The sequence below is a fragment of the Cariama cristata genome, unplaced genomic scaffold (genome assembly GCF_000690535.1).
Source record: "Cariama cristata isolate BGI_N322 unplaced genomic scaffold, ASM69053v1 scaffold506, whole genome shotgun sequence".
In the NCBI taxonomy this organism is placed as follows: domain Eukaryota; kingdom Metazoa; phylum Chordata; class Aves; order Cariamiformes; family Cariamidae; genus Cariama; species Cariama cristata.
Window position 1 is genome coordinate 38609 of NW_009620176.1, and position 24314 is coordinate 62922.

The window sequence follows — 24314 nt, forward strand, 5'->3', positions numbered from 1 at the left end:
CTTCCAAAGACAGGCATTCTAAAATTTCCGTGGCAATTTATCCTTTGTGCTTAACTATTCTTAGCAGAAAATTCTTTCCCTGTAAATCTCCTTCGCAGTAATTTTAGCACATTGTCCTACTACAACAGAAATGGAGAACAGTTTAGTTCTATCCTCTTGGCAGTGTATTTCGGGTATTTGACTCACATAGGTATAACTTTCTTCTACTTTCTAGATTAAAATACATCTGTTTTTTAATTTTTTTTTGAAAAATCACAGGTGTTATTTTACCTTTGTCACTCTCACTGCTTTTCACTGTGGTTTCTTGAACTGTTCCACATTTTTAAAGTGAAATATTCAAAACCAATGTCAACTTTCTGCTGATATCTAGGAAGTGCAAAATGGAGCAGAAGGATTATTTAACTTATTTTAACATGCAATCTACTTGTTTTTACACAAAGCAAGACAATGTTGATTCATGTTTAGCTGTGATGTCCTCTGATTCTCTCATCCTTTTCTGACGAAATTACCAGTTATTCCATATTTTCTTTTTGTGGAGCTGTGAAGGGTTTGGTTGTTGTTGAGGTACAGACACAAGTATAACTGAGACCACAGCAAAAGCCAATTTGTTTGAGGGAGTAGTATTCTGGTGAGGAGCAAGAAAATTTTGGACAATGTGGATGTTTACCTTCATATTTAAGGTATAGTCATTCAAAAAACAATGAAAGCCCAATGCTACAACAAAAAAAACTGATGGAGCTCCAGCAGGTACTACAGGAACTGGCTACTTCTCACTAGTTGTGAACTGCTTCCCTGAGTAAGGTAGATGCATGCATTTTTCTTGATGCCAAAGCAGTTGAATTAGAGATACAAGAAAAGTTTAACAACTCTGCAAGATGATAACCATGTATTTCCTTGCACTGAGAATTCTTTTCATGTTTGGTGGTTCTTACCAACAGAAAGAGGTAGATAAATGCAGCTGATGTTGAAAGTTATATGAGCAATAGGACTTGTAGTAGCAAGTGCAGTTTGTTTGCAAACTTTCTGAGTAGGTATTTCCTTCTTTGAGGTTCTGCAAACAAGGCATTTTGACAGTGTCTGCAAAAAAGCAGGTGGTCGTGATCTCTATGAGTACTAATGACACAAGAAATGCCAGGGGAAGGTTTGGGAAACAGAATTTAAACTCTTAGATGTAAAACTGAAGAAGGACACACTTGCATTAGCTTTATTTATATTCTGGTTCAACTCACAGGATGACACAAAAAGAGGGTAAGTCCTCAGCATGTACTGGGAAAATGTGATAGGGAAGAGAAGCCTAGAATGACTAGGAGTGAGAGAAGTTTGGCAATATACAGAATTTACACAATTGACATGAGTAATGGCCACACTTACGTTGGACATGGTGATTAATTACCACACACAGCAGAGTGGATGAGTGAACTTAATGCTCAGTAGCAGTAGCAGTCAGAAAAATATCTCAAAACCAAGAATTTGCATAAGACATATAAGAAGAAAAGAAGTGAAAAACCCACGAAGCATCTGTATGCCTGTCTGTGAATCCAGATTGTTTATCTGTCTTGAATGCTGCATGTAGCTGTGGCATGTCCATCTTAAAAAAAAAAAAAAGTGAACCAAGAGAAGATCTAAAGAACAAGAATAATAATCTGGCCTTCTCACAGACAGAGTGAATAGATACCAGAGCTCTCCAACTTGGAAAACAGGTAGTTGCACGGAAAGTATGACGGGTGTGGATGACTGGGAATGAGTAAATTGAGTACCATTTTTTTTTGTCTCTCACAGTAAAAGAAATAGGAGATATCAGAGAATCTTATCTGACAACAGGATTAAAGTAAACATAAAGAAGTCTTTTTTTGTATATGATTTGTACCTTTCCTCATGGATGGAATATTTCATATAGGAATTTGAAAAATTTGCATGAGAAATTGATAGTTTAACAAGACGCACAGACAGATTCTGTTTCAAATTGTATAGCAGATTACCAGAACCTGAGTGAGTATAATACAGGGAGTCTCTCCATATTATTGTCCCATTCTTATAATCCATCTTTTACGCACGTACTCTAGGGTCCTGTTGCAGATGAGCTACTGAACTAGATAAGCCCTTATTTGGGCTCACTATTTGCATATCCTGCAAGTACTTCCAAAAAGCACATCTGAGGAACACTCTGATCTAGCTTCTAACCCCATTTTCCACTGATTTTTACTCCTCTGTCTCCCTCATCTCTCTACTTCCCCATCCCTTTGTTCCTGTAAGTTCCCATCAGTCCTAGCATTGACAGACTGTTCTGATAAGTTGCTGCAGGTTCCCAAATTTTGATCTACCTATTTAGATTGGGAATCACTCTTTTACAACAGTGATAGAGTTCCTAGTAGAGTTTTTCCCATACTGCTGTAATGCAAACAATGACATCTCGTCATATTCACTAATCCAGAAGAGTAGAAGTCCCACAGACAAATGTATGTCAATGGTAGTGAATCACTGAGACATTGGTTGGTTCATGTTTAATAAAGTCTCCTGCTTTATTCTACCCATAATGAGAAGCAGAAATCACTGACATTTGAAACAAGCTTTTTTTCGGGTCAAAAGCAGGGAAATGAACTGAACAAAATCAATTTTCTTCTTCTGCCTTTAGTTTTTCCCTAATCCCTGAGGCAACAATGGCAAAAAACAGCTCAGGGAAAAAGGTGCGAACGTAAACTGCTGCTCTGGGGATAGGGTTGGCCATAAGTACCTCCTGCTTCTTACTGCTCACTGTGTGCAAGACTTCCTCTGCTACCTCCACTGGGTGCACACCATATGTCAGCTTTCTGAAAAAGACTGTAAATCAAAGAAAGGAGTGAGTCGTACAAACAGACAGACAGATAGACAGACACATCTGAGGGAATGGTGGTGAAAAGATACACAGCTAGTGCATCAGTCAAATCAGTTAAATTCCTACACACTTTCAATCCCTTACCACTTCCCTTCCCCTCATTAGTATGTTCCTAAGATCTTTTTACAATTTTGAAGTAAAATCCTCACAGTTCCTAGGAGGAGCAACTTAAATGCAGTGGAACTCTCTCTTGGGACCTTTCATGCTCTGCTCTACCTCCATTCCCCATGCCTTGGTGTATTTATTTTCTCACATAATATTAACTCTTTCCATGTTCCTTCTCTCTTCGCCAGGCTCATCTGATCTCTCCAATCTCTCTTTTCTTCTAATCCCTTAACCTGTCCATCCTTTCTATCATTTCCATTCTTTTCCCTATGCTCCTTTCTTCTCCCTGGGAAAAGCCTCCGTACTGCTGTATGGGCCTCATCTACTGTCTGTCTTGATGCATCAAACCTTACATTTCCAAATAGATGCCTCCCAGTTGCCAGGCGCTGGTTGGCGATGGTATGAACAGATGAAGGTTGGATTCACTGTGCTGACAGAAATATCAAATTCTTCCATTTCAGCTCTAAGACAGTCAAAAAAGCCTACAGCAGCATGCTTAGAAGCTGCATCTAAAAGAAAGAAAAAAAACCCCACATATGCATGTTTGGATATATGAATGCATGAATACAGATGTATGATAGAGTTCCATAAAACATGAATGTTTGGAAAAGTGATCATGGAATGATTAGCCAAAAGAACAGTGAATTATTTCACCCAGTGAAATTATCATATGACATATTTAAAACAAACAAAAGAAAATTATTTGTACAGGACGATTATGCAGGAAGTATGCAGTCAGTCTCCCATACATGTCAAAGAACATGTGTTTGGATTTCCCAATCAGCAATATTAAGTCCTGGGTTAAGGAATAATACTTCTATTATCTCTACAGTTTAAAAATGTCTTTGGTGGATGGTCAACTGTCCGTGAGATGAGTCTCCACACCAACTGTTGCTGCAGTTTATGACATATCAGTAAAATGCAGTGAAATACATGTCAATTTCTTGAATGCAGGAGTACTAATGTTTTGTAAACTAATTAGACCTTTGCCTTGCAGCAGCAATCCAAGAAACTTTGAACATCAAAGTTAATTCTAAAGTAACTGAATGTTAAGAATTTTTTAAACTCCTCTTAGTGCCTTTTTATTGAGAATGGATAGATAGTGTGTGAATCTTGACTTTGTGTCAAGTGCAACAGAGATGCAAAACACTCGTCCACCTTGTATTTGACTTTGCAGTGAAAATCAACCTGTGCATAATATAATATAAAAAACAGCAGGTGGGTTCCAGGAATGGAAAGAAGCTTCTCCATTAATTTGTTTTGAAGTTCCTTCTGGCAGATTCATTTCATGCAACATAGGTATCGGTAGAGGCATTATAAAAACTATCTCTCTGAAAACTAGTGATTCTGCTACTCATAGAATCATAGAATCTTAGAATGGTTTGTTTTGCTGAAAGGGACTTTAAAGATCATCTAGTTCCAAGCCCCCCATGCCATGGGCAGGAACACCTTCCACTAGACTTCCAGGGAAGGGGCATCCACAACTTCCCTGGGCAACCTGTTCCATGTCTCATCACCCTCAATGTGAAGAATTTCTTCCTTATATCTAGTCTAAATCTTCTCTATTCTAGTTTAAAGCCCTTGTACCTTGTCCTATCACTACATGCCCTTGTAAGAAGTCCCTCCCCAGCTTTCTTGTATGCTGTTATAAGGTCTCCCCAGAGCCTTCTCTTCTCCAGGATGAACAACCCCAACTCTCTCAGCCTGTCTTCACAGGAGAGGTGCTAATGATTTTATACACATACAATGTATCTTGACACAATAGGCTGTTTCCTGGATGGAAACCATTCCAGGTGTCCCATCAATGTGTTGTTTCTTTTCTGAGACTTTTTCGTAGTTCTTATGCTTCTTTTGAGATGTGACACCAGCATTGCACACTATGTCCAAGATGTGGGCATTGCGTAGATTTATATACAGGCGAAAAGACAGGATTTTTTTTTTTCTTTCTCTACTGCTTTCCTTATAGTTTCTATCATTGTATTTTGCTTTCATGGAACTATAAGTCACAATCCTGAGGTCTCGCAGACCTTTTAATTCAGAGCCCATCATCCACTCCGACTGCCTGTCACAGTTAAAAATGTCAATTTACATCTATCATATATTTCCTGTCCACTAAATTTGCATTTTATTAATGTAAAGACCTTTCATTGTAACTTAGGACAACTTAGTTTCATTAGGAGTTTTCTTGAATGTTTTCTGGAAAACCAAGCAGAATAGAATTACTACATCTCCTTTTAAACTCTCACACATAAATCTATTAAACGCATGAGTCTCCCTTTACAAAGCAGTAGCTAGTATCTACCAGTATGTTATATTTATACATTGCTTCATACTTCATTATGGTTTCTACTACTATGCTCAGTACAGATGTCAGACCTACAAGTTGGTCGTGTCCTGAATGTCTCCTAAGATCACAAAAAAACCTTGCGATCACATTTAATATCCTCTTGTCCTCAAATACCTTAGGCAGTAGTTATACTTCAAAGATAGTATTTTAACTATTTCTTCTTGAGTTCCACTTTGAAAATTTTTCAGCCAAATACTCTATTAATAGTTTCCTGAATTAGGATGCAGATTAGCACTTTTAATAACCTATTACCAGTGCCATGGAATACTTACAATTTATTCATCAGAATGTACATTTTTACTACGCATAACTTACAAGCTGCACGAAATGGGATTCCTATTTTTCCTTGGATACTATTAATTAGAACAATTTGGCCAGTTCTTCTTGAGATCATGTTGGGAAGAATGGCTGGGAAAAAAAGAAATAAAAGAAAGAGCCACATAAATAAAAGAGTTCAATGTATTTAATGAAAAGAAGTGACAGCTGAAGTGTCGATAGCACAGCTTTAATGAAGGTTGTCTCAATACTGCAATCAAAGGTATCACAAAATCCAGTAGCTGGAAATGGAGTGTCTTCTAGACTTCACTTGGATTCTACATGCAGATTTGGGTGCATTATCATCACATATAGTTGTCACCCTGTTTGTATCTTTACAAGGGTTTTGAAAGCAATTGTCTTTGTAACAAAGGCAGCAAGCGCGTAAATAGAGGACTCACCATACGCACAGTACAATAATCAGAACTTTAAAAAAAGTCTGTCTTTCAAACACCTGCTTATATATTGCTTGACCAATCTATTTCCAAAACCAGGCAGTCTGATTCTGATCTTCTTCACCTCAATTTCAGTCCATTAACTTTCACAGAGTTTTTTTTTTATTATAGTGAAGAAGGCAAAAATAAGTGCAAATGAAAGTGTAATCCCAATGACTTAGATCTCAAGATTTAAGTGGCAACAGCAAAACAGGAAAAAAAATTAAAATACCTTTGGTTAATGTTATAGGTCCAAAATAGTTGGCATCCATTATCTTTTTATCAAGTTCCAATGAAATGCTCTGCACTGCTCCTTTCACCTTCATACTTGCGTTGTTGATCAGTATATCCACACATCCATAGCAATTCAGGATTTCCTTAGCTACATCTTGAATGCAGTTTATGTCTGAGATATTCAGAAGTATAAGCTTTGGTGCATATGTCTAATAAAGAAAAGATTATTTCAAGGATACTTGTTATATAAAAATGTATTTCTATTTACTTGTCTTATAAATGAATTTACCTTGATATCTGAAGAAAGTGCTTTTATCATTCTCACAAAAACTTTGATGTGTTCTTTTAACCTACTCTAGAAAGAAGGTAGTTCAGCAATGGGTATTCATAGACTCTGAAATTCAGATGAAGCAGAGCACCATGGAAGGGATAAGCTGGACTAGCTCTACTCTATTGAGTTTTGTGTCTCTTGTAAGCAGTGCAGAGAGATAATAGACACAAGGGGTAACTCGTATCACTCCAAGTTATAACCTTTCTGTAAGCAGCCCTTTGGAGAACTTTGCCAACCACAGAGTCTAGGATAATTTACATATGCATGGGGGACAATTGGACGGTAGGAATGGTTTGTTCAGCTATATGTTATCCAAATAGAGTTTACATTTGCACAATTTCTGTAAAGATGCACATTTTATTAGCTATGGGACAGAGGAATGAACTTTGAGTATCTTCTCTTACTGTATTACCACAACAATGTAATGCAGATCCCTTAGTAATACTCAGTATATTTTTTCTTGTTGAATCTGCGCAGACTAACATGAACACACTACTTTTATGGTTATTTATGCAGATGAATGAAGCTCACTGCAAAAAAAGGGTGAAACGTAAATATTTGTTGGTCTGGTGAGCAATGGCTGTAGAATTTGTGCGATGCCTTCAGGAACACCTGCTCCCTGAAATGAATCAGTTATCTGTTGGTCACAGAAGGAAAGCTTTCCCATGAGCATCAAAGAAACAGCTTCCAAAGAACTGGCAGCAGGGGCATCCTTGCACATCTACTTGCATGGTGACCCAGTCAGTGGTAATGAGGAAAGGGCAATCTTTTTCATATGTTCCCATGCCCTTCTAGCTCAGACTTCTCCCAAAGTAGTGGAGAAACTCAAAATTAATTCAATCTTCAGATCCTTCTCCCACTTCTGGAGCATTCTAATTATGTGAAAAATGGATGATAGTTCTTGTGATTAAATGAAGCACTTTTGATCCCTTTCATCCAAATTAACAAGCAAATTCCTCTGTCTAGCATTTCGAAAGTTGGGTGGCCTGTTCAAAATGCAGGACCACTCCATTGTAATTGCCTTAAATTAGCTCAAAAGGGCAGGATTTCTGATTTATCCTTTTGGTATCATGGTCTGAAGACCTTCAGAGATGTTTCTTTCTCTCTCCTTCTCTGGACTGTATTGGTTGTGTTACCTGGGTGACCAAAATCACCATTAACAGTGAAACATGTTTCATGTACCTTGTTTTACTGGATTTAAAAGCAGCTTGTGTACCTCAGCAAGGAGTTTACCTCAAGTTGTGAATTTTTCAAAGCAGAGTGAGGAAATACTTACCATACCAGGGTCTGCCACACTAATTAAAGCGTCATACAAGGCTTCTAACTTTTCCCATGTCCTGCCACACAACACAAGCCTTGCTCCTCCTGTGTGAAACACTCGAGAACATTCTAGGACAGAAATATGTTCAAAAGAAATAATAACAATAATAGTAATTTGATTTTGTTTATTTTACTTGAAATGGGATGCTGTTTTTGCTAATAATGTTGAATCTATGCTTTAAAATTCATTAATTTTGAAAGGATAAATATATATTAGAAAAAAGAAAGCATTAAATTGCAATAATGTATATGTGAGTAATAAATTAAAATGTAATGTATATATATTAAAATGTATAATGCACAATTAATGGTACAGCACAATGGTACTGTTTAGTCATGGGATTTAATACAATTTTAATTAAGAAAAGAACATATCTCAGTTAATGGATGATGGATTTGAGATAGAAAAATAATTCTGATTGTCTTCCTTAACTCTCTCCACCTACAGACACATTTGCTATAAAGAAAAAGATACACAAAAATACATGCTTAAGGTTGTTATAATACAAACTACATCTTTTGCAAACCTTCATGTCTACTGCAGTATAAAGAAGAAGCCAACTAACCCCAGTAAATAGTAAAACTAAATCTGTATGCTACCTTTATGAAACTCTTGGCAACAATAAACTCATCTACAACTTTGAGAAAGAGCAACACAGAGAAACTTACCACCCACTGGCCACAGATGGAGCAGCAATGAGAGAGGCCTTTCTTCTACAGACCCTTCCATCCATATGTAATCCTTCCCAAGACTTTTATCTCCTAAGTATTAGACCTTTCCAGTAGCCAGAAGAGGCGTCAGGGACCAGCTTGAGCTACCTATTGTTCAGCTACATTCCCTGAAGCCTTCCTGAGAAGGTCACAGAGAACGTTTCTGGGTATGCTGGGCTGGCGCTGCTTTTTCTCCATATACTCAGGGATATTCTGAGGTATGGGTTCATCCTAGTTTAAGCTAGGTCTCTAGGGAGAATTCTCCCCTTCTTATGCAAATGAACTATGATTGTGATTTTCTGAAAGTGGGAACTCGCATAACAAGAGGAATTGGCAGTCAGTGTAACCCATCATCCTACCTCACCACTGGCTACAAGACTGTAGCCAACTTATTAGGTTGGGTCTTCATGGGAGTATGTGATCAACTCAATCCAGATTATGAAATACCAGGCGGGAGCATCTTGATAGTGTGTGTCTGGTCTATTTTCTTCTCTAGGTGGTATTAAGGGAGAATATATTCCTCACCGTCCTGTCAGTTTAGCCAAAGAAAAGCATTTAAAAACACGGAGCACAGATATCTCATGGGGACCTTTTAGGAATTAATTGTCAATTGTATCCCTCTGGCTGTTATAGGGTGCGACAGGGTGCATGTTCTAGCTCAGCTGACTGAAACTGTGGCTGTCAGTCTAGGAATCTGTGAAGATTGTTCTTCTGATCAGGAAAAGTACAAAATTGCCGGCCTTTTCTTTCTTGGAATAGATAATATCTTGCAGATAGGCCTGAGGATGTGACTGATGATGTGCCCACTGTGCCCCAAACCAGAGATCTGCAGCCAGACAATTAGTTGATAGTGGGTTATATGTGCACGTAGGATTGGAAATCAAGAGTTATTTTTCCTTTCATGTTTTTTTTCCTGATTAGGTCTTCCAGAAAGCTCTCAGCCTTGGAGTCCTCATATTTGGTCCCTAAATCAAATCTGTATGACAGTTACGTATTCAGCATGGGAAGAACAGGAGTATGGTCTTACAATTACTCTTAGGCCTTTCCAGCCTGTTTGATTTGTCTTAGCTCCTGTGGTCTTTGTTCAATGGGCAACAGTACAACCCTAATGCTATAGCTCTCTGCCCTCCAAAAAGCGTTTTCTTCAGATTTCAATACTCACAGGCAAATCCAGTTATGTTGTTATATGCCTATCTCAGATTTCTTAAACACCCATGTTAGACTCTTAATATTTGCATGGAAATACTTCTGGATGCACTCTTCTATTTTTTGTAAACCTGTGCAGCTGGAGACTTTTATTTATGTAATCTTTTTCATTATTTACAACAGTAATTTTATGGATGTCTTTAATTTTCTTTTTTTTTTTTTTAGCATAGAAAGATTTTTTATTTAAAGCCCAAAAGATTATTTTCCAGTACTAGGAGAACTACACCAATATTTTTCCTGTAAACATAACAGTTGGGACAACCTTGTGAATAAACCGTGATGGCTGTGTGAATAGCAATAAAAGGGAAAAAGGGAAACTAATGATGTTTTCTTCTAGAACTGTCCTGGACTTTTCTGAGTTATAGCACTGAGAAGAAGCAGGAATCAGGTTTAAATAACAACCATAAACCATTGCAAATATCTTCAATCATCATAGTTTTTGTTTCTCTTTTTAAACTTTGATAAATGTCGTCTTTAGTCCAGAAATTCTGGCATGTGGGAAAAGGAATTTAGCTGTCTTCTAAGAGCTCAAATATGCGGCAGCTGGCCAGACAGCTGGTATTTCAAAGCTCTGGACGAATGGCAATCGCATATGCATGAGTGGACTGCACAGTAAATTCTGCATGAATTGCAATCATTCAAGCTTGCAAATAATTTCTTGGTATCACCCTATGGGATACTGGAAGTAGATATGTTTAGGACAATAAAATAAAAATGTTTTGAGTTACATCCTTTTTCATCTATGTGAAAAAGGGTACGGGAGTGTAGAGGTGTGTGGGAGGTAATTGCCTTTGTAGTCTCAAGAGATAGGCAGCCGTTCATCGCCAAAAAAAGAAAAAAAAAGATGAAAAAAAGTTAATAAGGAAGTTGAATTTAGGAAAATCTTCCCTAGGGGTCATGCAGTGTTGGAGCAAAATACCTGGATAAATGTTCAATAAATGTTCTTTATTCTTGAAGGTTTCCAAGATTTGGTTGGAAGCCACACCCAATCAGATCTAGCACTGGTGATATTCCTGCTCCAAGCAGGACCTCTGTCTAGAAATCTCCAGGCAGACTATGATTCTACGAGACAGCCAATCTCAGCTGGAGAACTCTAAATCATGCCTCTCCAAACAGAAATACTGAAATATAACCAATAAATGCATGTTAATGTTATCTTCAACTGAAACTGGCGTGTGTCAGGGAAAAGGAAAGATCATATGGGATGTGGAGGTTAGAATTATTTCATACCTTGTCCTAACAGGCTGTGATAAAAAGCACTCCTTGCCAGCATAGCGTGTATTTCTGTTGCAGGTCTCTGCTCTGTTCTGCTAAGGAATAATTCTGCAAGAGCATTCTCTTTCCTTATCTATTTTCTGCTTGGGATTGCAAGGTTTCCAACACATAGCAAGCCACTGAAAATGTTAAAATGTAGCCTCAAGCTATGTTTGCCTTATGAGGCACTTGCATCTACTGCCCCTCAAGTGATGCCTAGAGCAAGACTGTACATAAGAAATATATGACCTAGTACCTTTAATTTGGCAGCAGTGTGTAGGCAGGAAATCATAGAATCATAGAATGGTTATGGTTGGAAGAGACCTCAAAGATCATCAAGTCCAACCGTAGACCCAACGCCACCATGCCCACTAAACCATGTCTCAAAGCACCACATCTGAACGTTTTTTGAACACCTCCAGGGATGGTGAGTTCACCACCTCCCAGGGAGCCTGTTCTAATGCTGAATGACTCTTACAGTGAAGAAGTTCTTCCTAATATCCAACCTCAACCTCCCCTGAAATATCAGTCGAGAAGAAGTATATGCTAAGTGGCTGACCATCCATGCAATCAGCTTATGTAAATAGATAAATTATCACATGCCCTTTCCTTCTGTTCACTGAACCCACCATTACGCATAGCCAGGCGGCCCAGATGGAGGTGCTGGAGGATGTCAAGGGAAGAGGACTAACATGCGTGACAGAGGGGGCAGAGATATGAACAGGGACAGAGGGATGAGCACTGCTGTTTACAGGGAGCAGGAAATGTTGAAGTCTTTAAGGGCTAAAAAGGAACATGTAGAGAGTAATGTGAAACCTGTTCATACTGATATGCTGCTACCCTGCAGTGGCAGTCTATGTAATAAGATCTCACAGTAACAACATGCTAAAAATAGCATTCTTAATGTGCTTACAAAACCTCTCATTCTATTGAATTAAATAAATGGAAAGATTTGCAATTCCTAAACCTTTACCAGCAATTCCTATGACTGAGATTAAAAAGATATATTTAAAAATCATAGGATTTGTTTAAAAATATATTTCTTAACTTCTGCTTCACTCAGGCAGTTATGACTATATACAAGATAATATATGCACATTTCATCTCCTAGAGAGTGGTTTTCTGGCTGCTTCTGTTCCCTGACACCAAGAAGAAATGAGACAACTCACCCTTGCCCAGTCCAGAGATGGCATCCGTGATCACTACCACCTTGTTTTGCACAGCTGACTTGGACAATAGCCACCTGACTGAGTGGTAAATGTAAATAATTCCACTGATCCCTAAGAGAAGCAGTGGTAGAGCAAATACAGCAAGAACATCCATCTCTGCAGGAAACAAAAGACCATATGAGAATAACAGTAATCACAATATGCATTCACTACTTTTTAAATTATTCTTATCTTAAAAATCAAGGTTTTCATATATAGAAAATCTAGAAATCAGCATACCAAAGGCTTGAAGCAGTGATAAGCTTGTTTTCCAATCAATGGTTTGTTATTATTTAATAAACAGGGTAATATTGTTTGTTTGTCTGTTTACCTCCTCACTGCATGGTCTATACCAAATCTGGATTCCTTTTATTCAAAATTACTCTAATTGCAAAAAAAAAAATATAGAATTTTAGTACAAATACTGCCTTGAGTCAAAACATAGGCTAAAATATAACACTGATCTTTTAATTATGTTGCTATTATAGGAAAACAGATAAAAAGCTTTCAATCCTAATTTCAGATAAAACACATAATAGAACTAATTTCTGTTCTAAAAGAGAGAGAAAATAGAATCACTTACTATGGCTATGAAGACTCTAGGTACAGATAAAGTATTCTTTTGTATTTTTGTATTACAGGTTTAATTAAAGTCCTTTAGCAATTTCGTAGAGCATTGCATTTGTTGAGGCTGCTTGCCCTGAATGAGAAGGGCTATGTATAGCTGTTGACAGAAATACTTTAAAAGTAAATATAGCATCTACAGTGTGATTCACATGCCTGATCTATCTAGTCTAACAGGCCGGGCAGTCATGTAGAAACACTTAGTACAGTATCAATACAACTGTAGAAAGAAATATCTATCTTTCTGTCTTGCCTTCAGTTGAGGTTGTTCATAGGACTGTCTCAATTTCTTGTCATCAGTCATCAATTAACTTTACACATCAAAACATTTGTATAAACTCCATGATAACAATAGGTCTTCAAAATCAAGCAAATAGTACCATAAAGAAGTAGCCATTTGAAATAATCACTGTTCAGCAATATGAATGATGTAAGTATGTGTCAGAAAAAGGTCTTTGAGCAAACTGGCTTTGGAACCAGTGCATCCCACAGACCTGTTGTGGGCAGCTGAGTGCCTGAACATAGACCAGGCTGGCATACTGTGCTTCCAGGTGCTGCAGGCCGCTTTCCACTCTTGGTATCTGCAAGGCAGATATGCCTCTTTCCCAGTAATTTCAGGACCATATCAACTTTAGGTAGGTGATCTAACTTTTACATTTCCTGCAGAGAGACATTATCTGTTAACCTGACAATCACAGTTACGGTTTGACCTCTCGAGTTCTAGGGAAAAGAATGGCTTACCATAAATCATTCCTGTTTTGTTGTTTCAAAAAATTGTTTCACAGTCTTAAAATTGTAAGTTTTGACAACCAGATTCAGTACTCCTGTTCGTGCTGTGTAACTGGTCATCTAAATTCTGTGTTCTAATTTTCATCTCCAATGAGAGAATGACAAGTGTACAAATGATAGAGAGTCATTGATATTGGAGTGTTGTAACCAGGAACAAAAAGTTCATGGTTACGTCTGCAGGTACTAGGACAGCGTTAGCTTTCAATGAGTGGGAAAGGATAGAAGGTTATTGAAGAGGGTGTAGGAGGGGACTTTTAGACAGAGTTTGTAAATCTAGCTTGCTAGAAGTTAATGACATTGGGAATCAAGATGCATATTCCTGTCTGTGAAAGTTGAGGTTGCCTGCCAAAGAACTCATGATTTAAGATTTTCAAATCACAGAATTGTATAATGTGTCAATGTTTGAAACATTGTGTACACTTCTAGATAAAAAGACTCCATAGTGAATGACAGATATGAATAAATACTGTTTTTCAATGAAAAATGGTCATGATGTCCTGAAATTTATGTCAGTTTCCAAAGGAGAATGTAAAAACATTAAGTCAAATGAGCTGAGAAGTCATGCCAAGACACCTACAGAAGCAAAGGGGAAATCTGGTTTTCCATCACCCCTGAAGCCCCTTCTGTTTTCACTTACTTTTAAAGCATCAGCTTTAAATAAACAGATATGCATTTCACTATCAGTAAGTAAGCTGGTTTGTTCCTTTTATGAACAGAAAGTGTTGTTTGTTTAGTTTATTCAGGATTCTGGAAACGTCTTTCTTTGAAGGTGAAACATCAAAAAAAAAGCGCACACTAAAGAGAGAGAATTTATAGGAGTTCCAAATGATTTGTTTGCTTTGTTTCCAAACGAACTGGAGCAATGGTACAGGTAATGTAAGAGCAAGAACAGGAGAAAGTCAATTGAAAGAACTAGACAACCAAAAATGTGTAAGATTGTAATGATAAAATGCTAACATGTCTTTCAACAAAAGGCTGCTGGAGTCATCTGGAAAAATACAGACATACAGTCACTGCAGTAACCAGTATCTCCAAATCTTTCAAAATACGCAAATCTCTGTCGGGTGAAGTACCAGAGAAATGTATTCTGCACTGCCACCTAGAGAGCAGTACTGGAAACATCAGAGAAACAAGAATACTAAATTGTTTCGGACTGTAGATCCCATAAAAAGGGTAAGTTATTGACAGGGAAACTTGAACAAAACTGAGGCCCTCGCTCTTCCTCACCTAGCCCTGAAAGTCTGTACATTCCCAACCCCTTTGTCCAGAGCTGAGGTCCAGCAACTGTCCCAGATGACACCAGAGCTGAACAGTGGGTGTCCAAATCTGAAACTTGATGGAGATCTAGGGCTTAATTCCCTGAAGTGCTCAACCCAGGAGGCTGTCTGAGAGCATGAGCATGCACTTATATACATTTACATTACTTATATTTCACATTGTTCAGAAGTGCTGGACATAGCACTGGGTGGGTGGGTGTTCTTTGATGTTCTGTTTGTGGTTTTGTTTGGCTTTATTTGTTTCTTGAAGGAAAGGAAAGTTTAAAACACTACAGAAAAAGTAATGGTTAGGGGCACTCCTTTCTCCTGAGGGAGACTATTGGGTTGACCAATGGGTTTCCTGGTGGGCTTGGATCTGCAGTCAGCTTCATTACCACCTGTAGGCATCTGCATTCCAACTGTTGGAAGGTCTCATCTTTTCTCTTTACCTGATTTCTTACATTATTCCCCATTTTTTCTTACTTCTGAATCCACCTTTTTGTAGCCATTCTATCTCCATTTCTCTTCTCAAACGCATTTCAAAGAAACAATCCACTCTGAATTACCTTTTGCTCATTGATCCCAGTTCTGCAACATCCATATCCAAATTATGTGGTTCTCATCTGGTTACCTAGGCAATCTCAGACTCTTCATCTCCAAATTACCCTACAGTTATCCCATTTATAACAGTTGCACTTTAGCCTTCATTCCTTTGTCTGGTGCGCAATTTATCAGCAGGACACTTTAAACTTCATGGCTTTCAAATTCTGGTTTCTCTCATAACCTACCAGCACCATGGAAAACCTGTAGATTGGCAGTCTCCATTCCTTCAATGAATTCAGTGCTCTATGCCTCTCTTTTTTTTTTTTTTTCCCCCCTGAAACTCTATTAAAAATATCATCTTAACCTGCTCTTCCTTTCTCTTCCATGACTTTTAAAAACCTTTTCTATCTTGGCAGGAAAATTAGGAGATGGTCTTTGCTATGTGCTCCAGACTGGACATGTGTCACACTGTGCTTTCAGTGCACTATCTAGGGACTGCTTAATTCAGTTCCAGACTATATCAACTCAGTGTAAAAACCAGCATACATGAGGCTTATCCACTTATACATAAGGTTAGAAGTTAGTGCTGAACTTGTTTTTTAACCATCATATGTTTTATTGAAGGATGGCAAGAGGCAGACTCTGTTTACCTTTGTGGATGGTGATGGCTCATGCTGTAAAAAAGCACCTGTTAGTCTCAACATCTGGAATATCCTCACTGGAAAATCTTCTGGAGAGTAAGTTCAGTTTTCAAATCAAGACAGAGTTTGTAGCTCTTGCAGCTGGGGACATTTAAGAAAAATACAGAATACTGATATCAGCCAGAAGGTCTCTACTGGTGCTTTAGAGATTACAGTGCTCAAAAAACTTTAAGAATTTTATTTATTGATTTCAAAATTACATGAGAGTATTATCTAATGGAATAACTAATCAGATACCAACCACAGCTTGGTACTACAGTTTGTGTTGAGAGTAGCTGATTAAATCAGAGGGAAGAAAAGTGTAGAGCTCAGGAAGAAAACACTCACTTGAACACATTCATGATCACATCCACACCAGTCCTGGGTGATCAACTTGTCAAACCAAAAGGTCTTTGGAGACCTGGGGTCTTGCAGCAAATGGTATTCTACAGCACTGACTCTGTGCATATAGCAAAAAAATCCCACCAATCTAATCATTGCAGAAAAATGCCTGCCCCTGCCCTTCTTGGCCTGTGGCCAGCAGTGCCAGCCTTGGTGGTGGTGTTTTCCTCCTCACCTAGGGACCACTTAGGGATCTTGTTATACGTTCTCAAACATGCGTTACCCCTTCTTCTTTCTTCAGTGGTTTGTAACTCCACACTGAATTAAAATTTACTTTATATGGCACATTAGAAATGCTAGTACTTTCCTGTGTTTACTTTGTTTACTGGTAGAAATGGTTTTGCTGCACTAGGAGGTCTGCATTTCTTTAACTGACTGTTGCTCAATTTTTAGAGTCCGGAGGTGTCAAGTGTTCACCTCTGCCCTTTTTCTGATCCCATACATATACTCCTCTACACTACAAATCAGCTCTCTGCTTCGAGGCCTGTATTCCTACACCAGGAGCTGCAGCAGAGTACAGGCACATGTTCTCTATTAGCCTTTATTCCATATGTTCTGCACGTAGAATATAATTTATGTATATATTCTGTATCTTATTTATTCAGAATAAGGGCCACTGCATCGTGATGTTGGAGTCATCAATGTTTAATTCTATGCAGAGTAACTACTTGTTACTGGTAGCTGCATAAAAATACGTCTATACTGTACAAAGCTTCAGCAGCACTAGAACAAATCAGGTATAGCCATCTGGTCATTATAAAAGTTACTGTTACAGCTAACCAAAGGAAAGGAAAGATCCCAGGAGGCAAGACAACTTCAAACAAAGCCAGGCAAGCCTTAGTCCTGAGATCTTACTAAAGCCTAACAGAGCTGTGGTTCTTACTCTGACGACAATGCTGTATTCCCTGGCAGCACGGTGATGTAGTATTTTCGGTCTGTCAGCGCCTAGGTTTAGAAACCAGTGTACTGTTTGTAGCCATTAGCCAGTATGGACAGTAATATCTGGTCAGGTTTTGGAATGAGCATTTCTCTGTGCCAGGAACAGCAAATAAGGGTGTGGGTAAAGCTTTCTGAAATGCAGTAGGTGACAGAGTTAGCTTAGGGAGATACAGGCAGGCATACATGGCCTGAAGTTCAGCAGCACTAGGAGAGGTGCATGTGAACATGCAGATCAGCACACAGAATGGAGAATCAGTAAACAATTAGCTAAACCACTATGATTTTTCTGTGGTGATAATATGCAGCTCCATACATATACCATTGTGTGCCTTGGGCTTTAATAGATAAAATTTCTTGAAAAGTTTTTTAGTTATTTAAATATTCCTAATGTGCCTCAGTGGGTATTATTAGAAGTACATGTGAGGTTAGAAGTGTTTGAGGACCCATTAAGGTAAGTGTTAAGAACCTCTCAGTGATGAACACTGGCAGCAATTCTTTCCTTCTCCTTCAGCTTCCCATGAGGAAAAGTCACCAGCAGAACAGGGAGGACACGGCATTTCAGAAAAATCTTTAAAGATGTTCATGTTCTTAGGTCAAATTAAAAATTCTCAGTTAGGAATAAAAATGCTTTTCTATACAAAAATACTTTTGTGATGCAGTTAATCTCAGTTAATTAAAGCAATTTCTTTAACCCAGGAATAAGTGTCTAAACTAGATCAGATAATAAACCCCTTGGAGATGCCTTTCTCTCCGCTGACTAGAAGAGGAACTGAGGATGACTAGCACAGCTTTAGACTTCTGCATTTGGGTTTAAGGTCCTGGTTACTTTCACTTATCCTGGTCTTGTGCTTCTCCTTAAGACAACAGTTAAGAAAACAATGAAATGAAGCTTTTATGATACTTCTTGTGGTTTTGAGTTTTTTCAAATCTGCCCAATGCAAATGTAATACCCAGAGAGTTCCTGTAAAACACATACATTTTTAAACAGCACGGTGGCATCTTCTGCAGGTCTCAGTCCGTGGCAAAAAAGGCTTGAATGCTTTCTCTTGGTGTCTGTAAAGGCCTCATCCAGCGGTGGAAAGGATTTCAAATACAGAATAATGGGAAGCAACATTGGAGATAGTACTGATAGCTGTGAATTATCTAGGCATGCACTGAAGAACTCACTATGAGCTAAAATACTTGGCATATGCAAATAAAAAAATCATTAGACAAGTACACTTTTGTCCATGTGTAGAATTAGTTCCAATTCCATCAGGCTGAGAGGAAGAGAAAAACTCACCAGAAACCCAGAAGATATAAACGGTGTGGAAATCAATGAGCAAAAGCAAGTATGACCCGCAATATGCGTAGTTATTAGCATTTTTGAGGAATGAAGGTGAAAACTCACACAGAATACATCTATGATGTGTTATTGAACAGATCGTGAAATGAGTCAGTAACAGGCCTGTTCTTCATAATTCCATGGGAGTGAAGAAAAAACATATGGGAAAGTTGCTACCACCTCTGACATATAAAAGACAAAGGAAAAAATTAGCTAGCTATGAATAAGTTCTGAAGGAAGATACAAGAAATTTGTCTTAGACTTCAAGATACTTCATTGCACAGGACTAACTGCATGCCTATAACTGGAACGTGTTATTACTAGCCAAGTACATGTCAGAATTAGTCCAAGATGCCTTTGGCTGGGAGAAAGAACTCTTAACAACTTCAAAAGTTTCAGCATAGTTATTAGGAACATGGCCTTATTCAAGCTGGCAAACATAAGTAAGCCTTGATATACAAAGAACTGTTTAGAATTGAAATAATTAATTAAAGTTGGGTTAATAGAAAAGATGGAATTAATGCATTGCAGGGAAAGATGACTTATTCATATGGTATGCATCAGGATAGTAGAAGTATACCAGTAACAGGGAAATAGATCTTAAAATTGCCCAAAATAATAAGAACTTACCCTAAGTGAAAATGTTTTATGTACGTAGCCTACGCAAAATCAGCAAACCACAAATATTTCTTAGAAAAGTTGTAATTATCACTCGTTTCCCAAAAAGATGGGAAGATGTTACAAGGAATTTTAAAATATTGGAGTGCTTGACATGCAGGAAATGAGTGAAAAGAACTAAGCTCAATAATTAAATATGCCTCATAAAGCTTAGAGTTAAGCAGAGTTATCCCCATCTTACAGAAAGAATTCACTGGAACAATAAACACTCTGTAATAGCTATTCATCATAATAAATACACATAGGAATAAATCATTAAAATGTGACTGTATCTTATATTATGCTGAATTCCCACAAAATATTAATAGATACATTCCATAACCTAACAATTATCGTGATAGCTTTTGCCAGAGATTATTGGAATACATTAGAAAAAAAGGTAATTGTTTAAAACTGCCTAGAATTCTTCATGACTGAAGGAAAGATCTTCTTGTAAATTCAGTAGCTTCCCAGTTTATGAACATACGGGAAAAATTATGAGAATAAATCTGTAATAAGCAAAATACCCATGAATTAGTAACATTACTGAGATATCCTGGCAAGTGCAGCACACGATATATTGAAAGTAATCAAGGGAAAAAAGAGAAAAAACTGTTGCTAATGTTAAAGAAAGTTAGCTACAGGTCTCTAGGAATTACTGACAGATCTGATTTCAAACCGTAACGCTATTGTATTTTGTGACTATTTACTTCATACTATCAGAAAGACTGCCAGATTTTCCCTGGATGTCTAGGTATCACAAACTTTAAGAATCTCAGAATGATTGAGGTTGGAAGGAACCTCTGGCGGTCATCTGGTCCAACCCCTGGGCTCAAGCAGAGCCACCTAGAGCCAGTTGCCCAGGATCATGTCCAGATGGCTTTGGAATATCTCCAAGGATGGAGACTCCATAATCTCTCTAGGCAACCTGTGCCAGTGCTCAGTCACCCTCACAGTGAAAAAGTGTTTCCTGATATTTATAGAATGGTTTGGCTGTAAGGGACCTTAAAGATCATCTAGTTCCAACCCCCTGCCATGGGCAGGGACTTCTTCCACTACACCAGATTGCGGGATGGGGCATCCACAACTTCTCTGGGCAACCTGTTCCAGTGCCTCATTACCCTCACAGTGAAGAAGTTCCTCCTTATATCTAAACTAACTCTATCCTTTTCTAGTTTAAAGTCATTGTCCCTTGTCTTGTGACTACATGCCTTTGTAAAAAGTCCTTCCCCAGCTTTCTTGTAGGCCCCTTTTAGGTACTGAAGGCTGCTATAAGGTTTCCCTGGAGCTTTGTCTTCTCCTGGCTGAACAACCCCAACTCTCTCAGCCTGTCTTCATAGGACAGGTGCTCCAGCCCTCTGATCGTCTTCGTGGCCCTCCTCTGGACGTGCTCCAACAGGTCCATGTCCTTCTTATGTTGGGGGTCCCAGAGCTGAAGGCAGTACTGCAGGGAGGGTCTCACAAGAGCAGAGTAGAGAGGGACAATCACTTCCTTCAACCTGCTGGTCACACTGCTTTGGATGCAGCCTAGGATATAGTTGGCTTTCTGGGCTGCAAGCACACACTGCCAGATCATGTTGAGCTTCTCGTCAGCTAACATCCCCATGTCTTTCTCCTCAGGGCTGCTCTCAATCCATTCTTATTCTCAATCCATATTCAGAGGAAAACTCATGTTTCAGTTCATGCCTCTGGTCCTGTCACTGGGCAGCACTGAAAAGAGCCTGGCTCCATCTTCTTTGCATCCTCCCCTCAGGTATTTATACACATTGATAAGATCCCCCTGAGTCTTCTCTTCTTCAGGCTGAACAGTCCCAACTCTCTCAGCCTTTTGTCATAGAGGATGCTCCAGTCCACTAGTCATCTTGGTGGCCCTTTATTGATATCTCCAATATGCCCATGTCTCTCTTGTACTGGGGAGCCCAGAACTGAACAAGTACTCTGGGTATGACCTCACCAGTGCTGAGCAGAAGGGAAGGATCACCTTCCTTTATCTGCTGGCAACACTCCTCCTTCTAATGCAGCCCAGGACACCATTAAGCCTAGGGTAGAGATAAAAGCTTTGCAATATCTAACAAAGTGCTGTCACACTGAACTAGAAAAACATAAATATGTTTTTAAATCACTACAACTACATACAACTCGTCTAAAAGGAAAAATGTAGGGATTGATTCACGGACTCTGGCGTGGGTAAAACCAAAGACCTTTATTCTTTACAAGTTTGTGCTTATATAGATTCACTAGCTGTCCACGTGCTCTAGTTTGTTCATGGATTGGTTAACCCCTGCTGTTCATACGCTGCGGCTAAACTTTTAATTGGTGCTGTTAATCAAGACACGCGTCTTCTAGTTTTGGTCTCACAGCTGTGCTTCAAAACATTTTTATCTTCAGTTCCCTTTCTATGTTTGCTTCGTTACTTGCTTTCTCAGACTATTTCCTTCAAGGTTATGTTGTTCAAGGTCACTCACAACACTCCCTGTGAATCCCACAGAAAAGTATTCACAAAATCTTCAGAAGTTTTTAAACGTTTTACATATATCAAGTGACCTGGGAAAACTTGAGAGAGAAGATAGGCCTCAGAAGATGCAGCATTCTTTAAGAATGATGAGCAGAATTCAGCTGAAAATGAAAAGATATAGAGGCTTTCATAACAGGGAATTAGAATAAATCAAGCATATACTCTTTCTTTTTATTTTTCAGAATTACCTGGAACTCTACATGAGTGATCAACATAACTTTCTGTAAATCTGGAAAATTTCAGTCTTCAACATTTTTAAAGATTGTTGGACTAACTCAATAAATATTCTTGGAGTAAGCAGAATTATTTACAGTTCTATAAAAGTTTACCATAAAATTCTAGCAGCTGAATTGTGTGAAGTATTACTGAAATAAACCTCCAAAATTTTGATAGCTTTCACTAGATGTATATGAAGAACTCACACTGTAAGACACTTTTGGCACTCTGTCTGTATATCTGTATAAACAGATGTGATACTGTAAAGGCAATGTCTTCACTCAGGAAAAAATGAGGAGAGCACTTATTAAAGGCACAATCTATCTGGTTTGGGGAACAAATACATGTTTTTTTAATGTGTTTGCTTAGAGTGGACTAGATAAAATATTATTCTCATTCTGTTGAAAAGCTGTTGTTCACAAATAAGCAGGAGGCTGCCTGGTTGTCTTCTCCTGGCTGTGCTTTGGGGTTTGAACCATCCCTGTAGAAGGATAGGAGGTTGTTGATTTCCCCAAAACAACTTGACAGGTACATCATAGGAGTGAAGGGGCAGGACTGGGCAGACAGGAGTTAAGGGAAGAGCAGGCAGGAGAGCTGCAGAGTGATTGCAACTGGGAGACTTCAGGAAGAGCAAAGGGTTTACTTGAAGCAGAGGTCAGATTTGCAGCCAAACCACAGGCAAGTTGAAAGAGAAGGTTCCTAGTGATGACTTAATAAAGTTTGCTCAAGCATGTAAATTGTTGTATTGGCTCAGAGACAGATGCTCAAGAAATAATGATTTTCACACATTATTGTTTTAACCTGTCTGCCTCAGATCTGAGTTTTATCCATTTACAGTGTTGTTCTGTTGTAGTTTGTGTTTATAAAAGTGTACCTTTGAAGAGCAAAGACATTTCAGCATCCTTTTGTGTACTCCTTTGAAACAAAAGGTGGGGCAGTTCCAGCTCAGGTCTCTAACTGATAAGAGTCCTAAATGGTATGATAGGAACTACACATGATGGCCAAGCAGTTACTCTGCCTGATAGCTAACAAATAGTGCGTGGCTTTGAATCCCATCTTGGCCAAAGATATTTTTCTGTCTCAAAACACACCTAGAAGTCTTTAGGAGTGATAACCCCTACATGTATGCTGGCTCCTCTGGGTGAGTATTCTCAGGCTTTTCACCATCTCAGTCATGCAGATGAGACTTAACAAGTGCAATGTGCCACAGGAATAACACCTCAGCATTCATGGCATGGATGTCACACCGTGCCATTACTTCCAGAAGTAGAATCTGAGCACCAAGACTGAGGCCAACTGCAGTTCTATCTATCTCAGAAAATCACGCAAGTTCTCTATAATTATTTTGTTCCTTCTCTCCTCAGTCCCAACTCCATATCCCTTGGAAGCTTCTGTAGACGCAGACAGATCCTTGAGAGGGACAAGTGCCCTTGCTGAGAGCCCTGTCCCTGCAGGCTGCCCCTCTGTCTGGTGCACAGCTGGTTCCAGAGTGCAGCCAGCAGCTACAAGGGTCCTTTACCCAGGAAACTTGTCCCACAGAAGTGAGAAGGGAGAGCAGGAAGAGGTACCTCCTAAAGGTTAGTGGGATACCCATGGGATGAAGGTATAAAAACTCAAAGTCCCATGATCACACTGTGCTCCAGTGAATGGTCCTGGTAATTCTGTTGACCTCAAGACTTCTTAGAGGGGGACTAAGCACAGCTGCAGAGAATGGGGGGGATACCAGGGAGCATGTGAAAACTAACCATAACTATCATTATTATTGAAACTCTTGTAATGGTATCCTGTATTTTGTTTTTCTCTTTTTCTGTAATGATTAGATCAGGATTTACAGTGATTCTTGGGGAAGACTGTTGCCATTTCGATTATACCAACAATGAAGTCTTGGCCTCATACGTACATATGTTTCCCTTTGTGTCTGTAAGAGGATTGTTTAGAGCAACCCAGCCAGGACGTCTTCACAGGGGTCCATTATGCTTGCTTAGGTTGACAGCCATCTCTGGAGGAAGTGACTGACTGTGTGCGCAAAGGG

The 24314-nt window shown here is 38.8% G+C and overlaps 1 protein-coding gene across 2 annotated transcripts; it reads right to left on the reverse strand.

Moving 5' to 3' along the window:
- Positions 1-2505: 2505 nt before the first annotated feature.
- Positions 2506-13036, reverse strand: DHRS7C (dehydrogenase/reductase (SDR family) member 7C). Of its 2 annotated transcripts, none has more exons than XM_009701499.1 (7): positions 12921-13036; positions 12299-12454; positions 7915-8027; positions 6306-6516; positions 5640-5732; positions 3331-3486; positions 2506-2817 (listed from the first exon to the last, which is right to left on the reverse strand). In XM_009701499.1, the coding sequence occupies exons 2-7, from the start codon at positions 12450-12452 to the stop codon at positions 2609-2611; spliced, it is 936 nt and encodes a 311-aa protein (XP_009699801.1). In that variant the 5' UTR covers positions 12453-12454; positions 12921-13036; the 3' UTR covers positions 2506-2608. The 2 variants fall into 2 exon arrangements, with proteins under 2 accessions (XP_009699801.1, XP_009699800.1); XM_009701498.1 differs by lacking the exon at positions 12921-13036 and adding an exon at positions 7251-7253 and having other exon boundaries at positions 12299-12452.
- Between the last annotated feature and the right edge of the window lie 11278 nt (positions 13037-24314).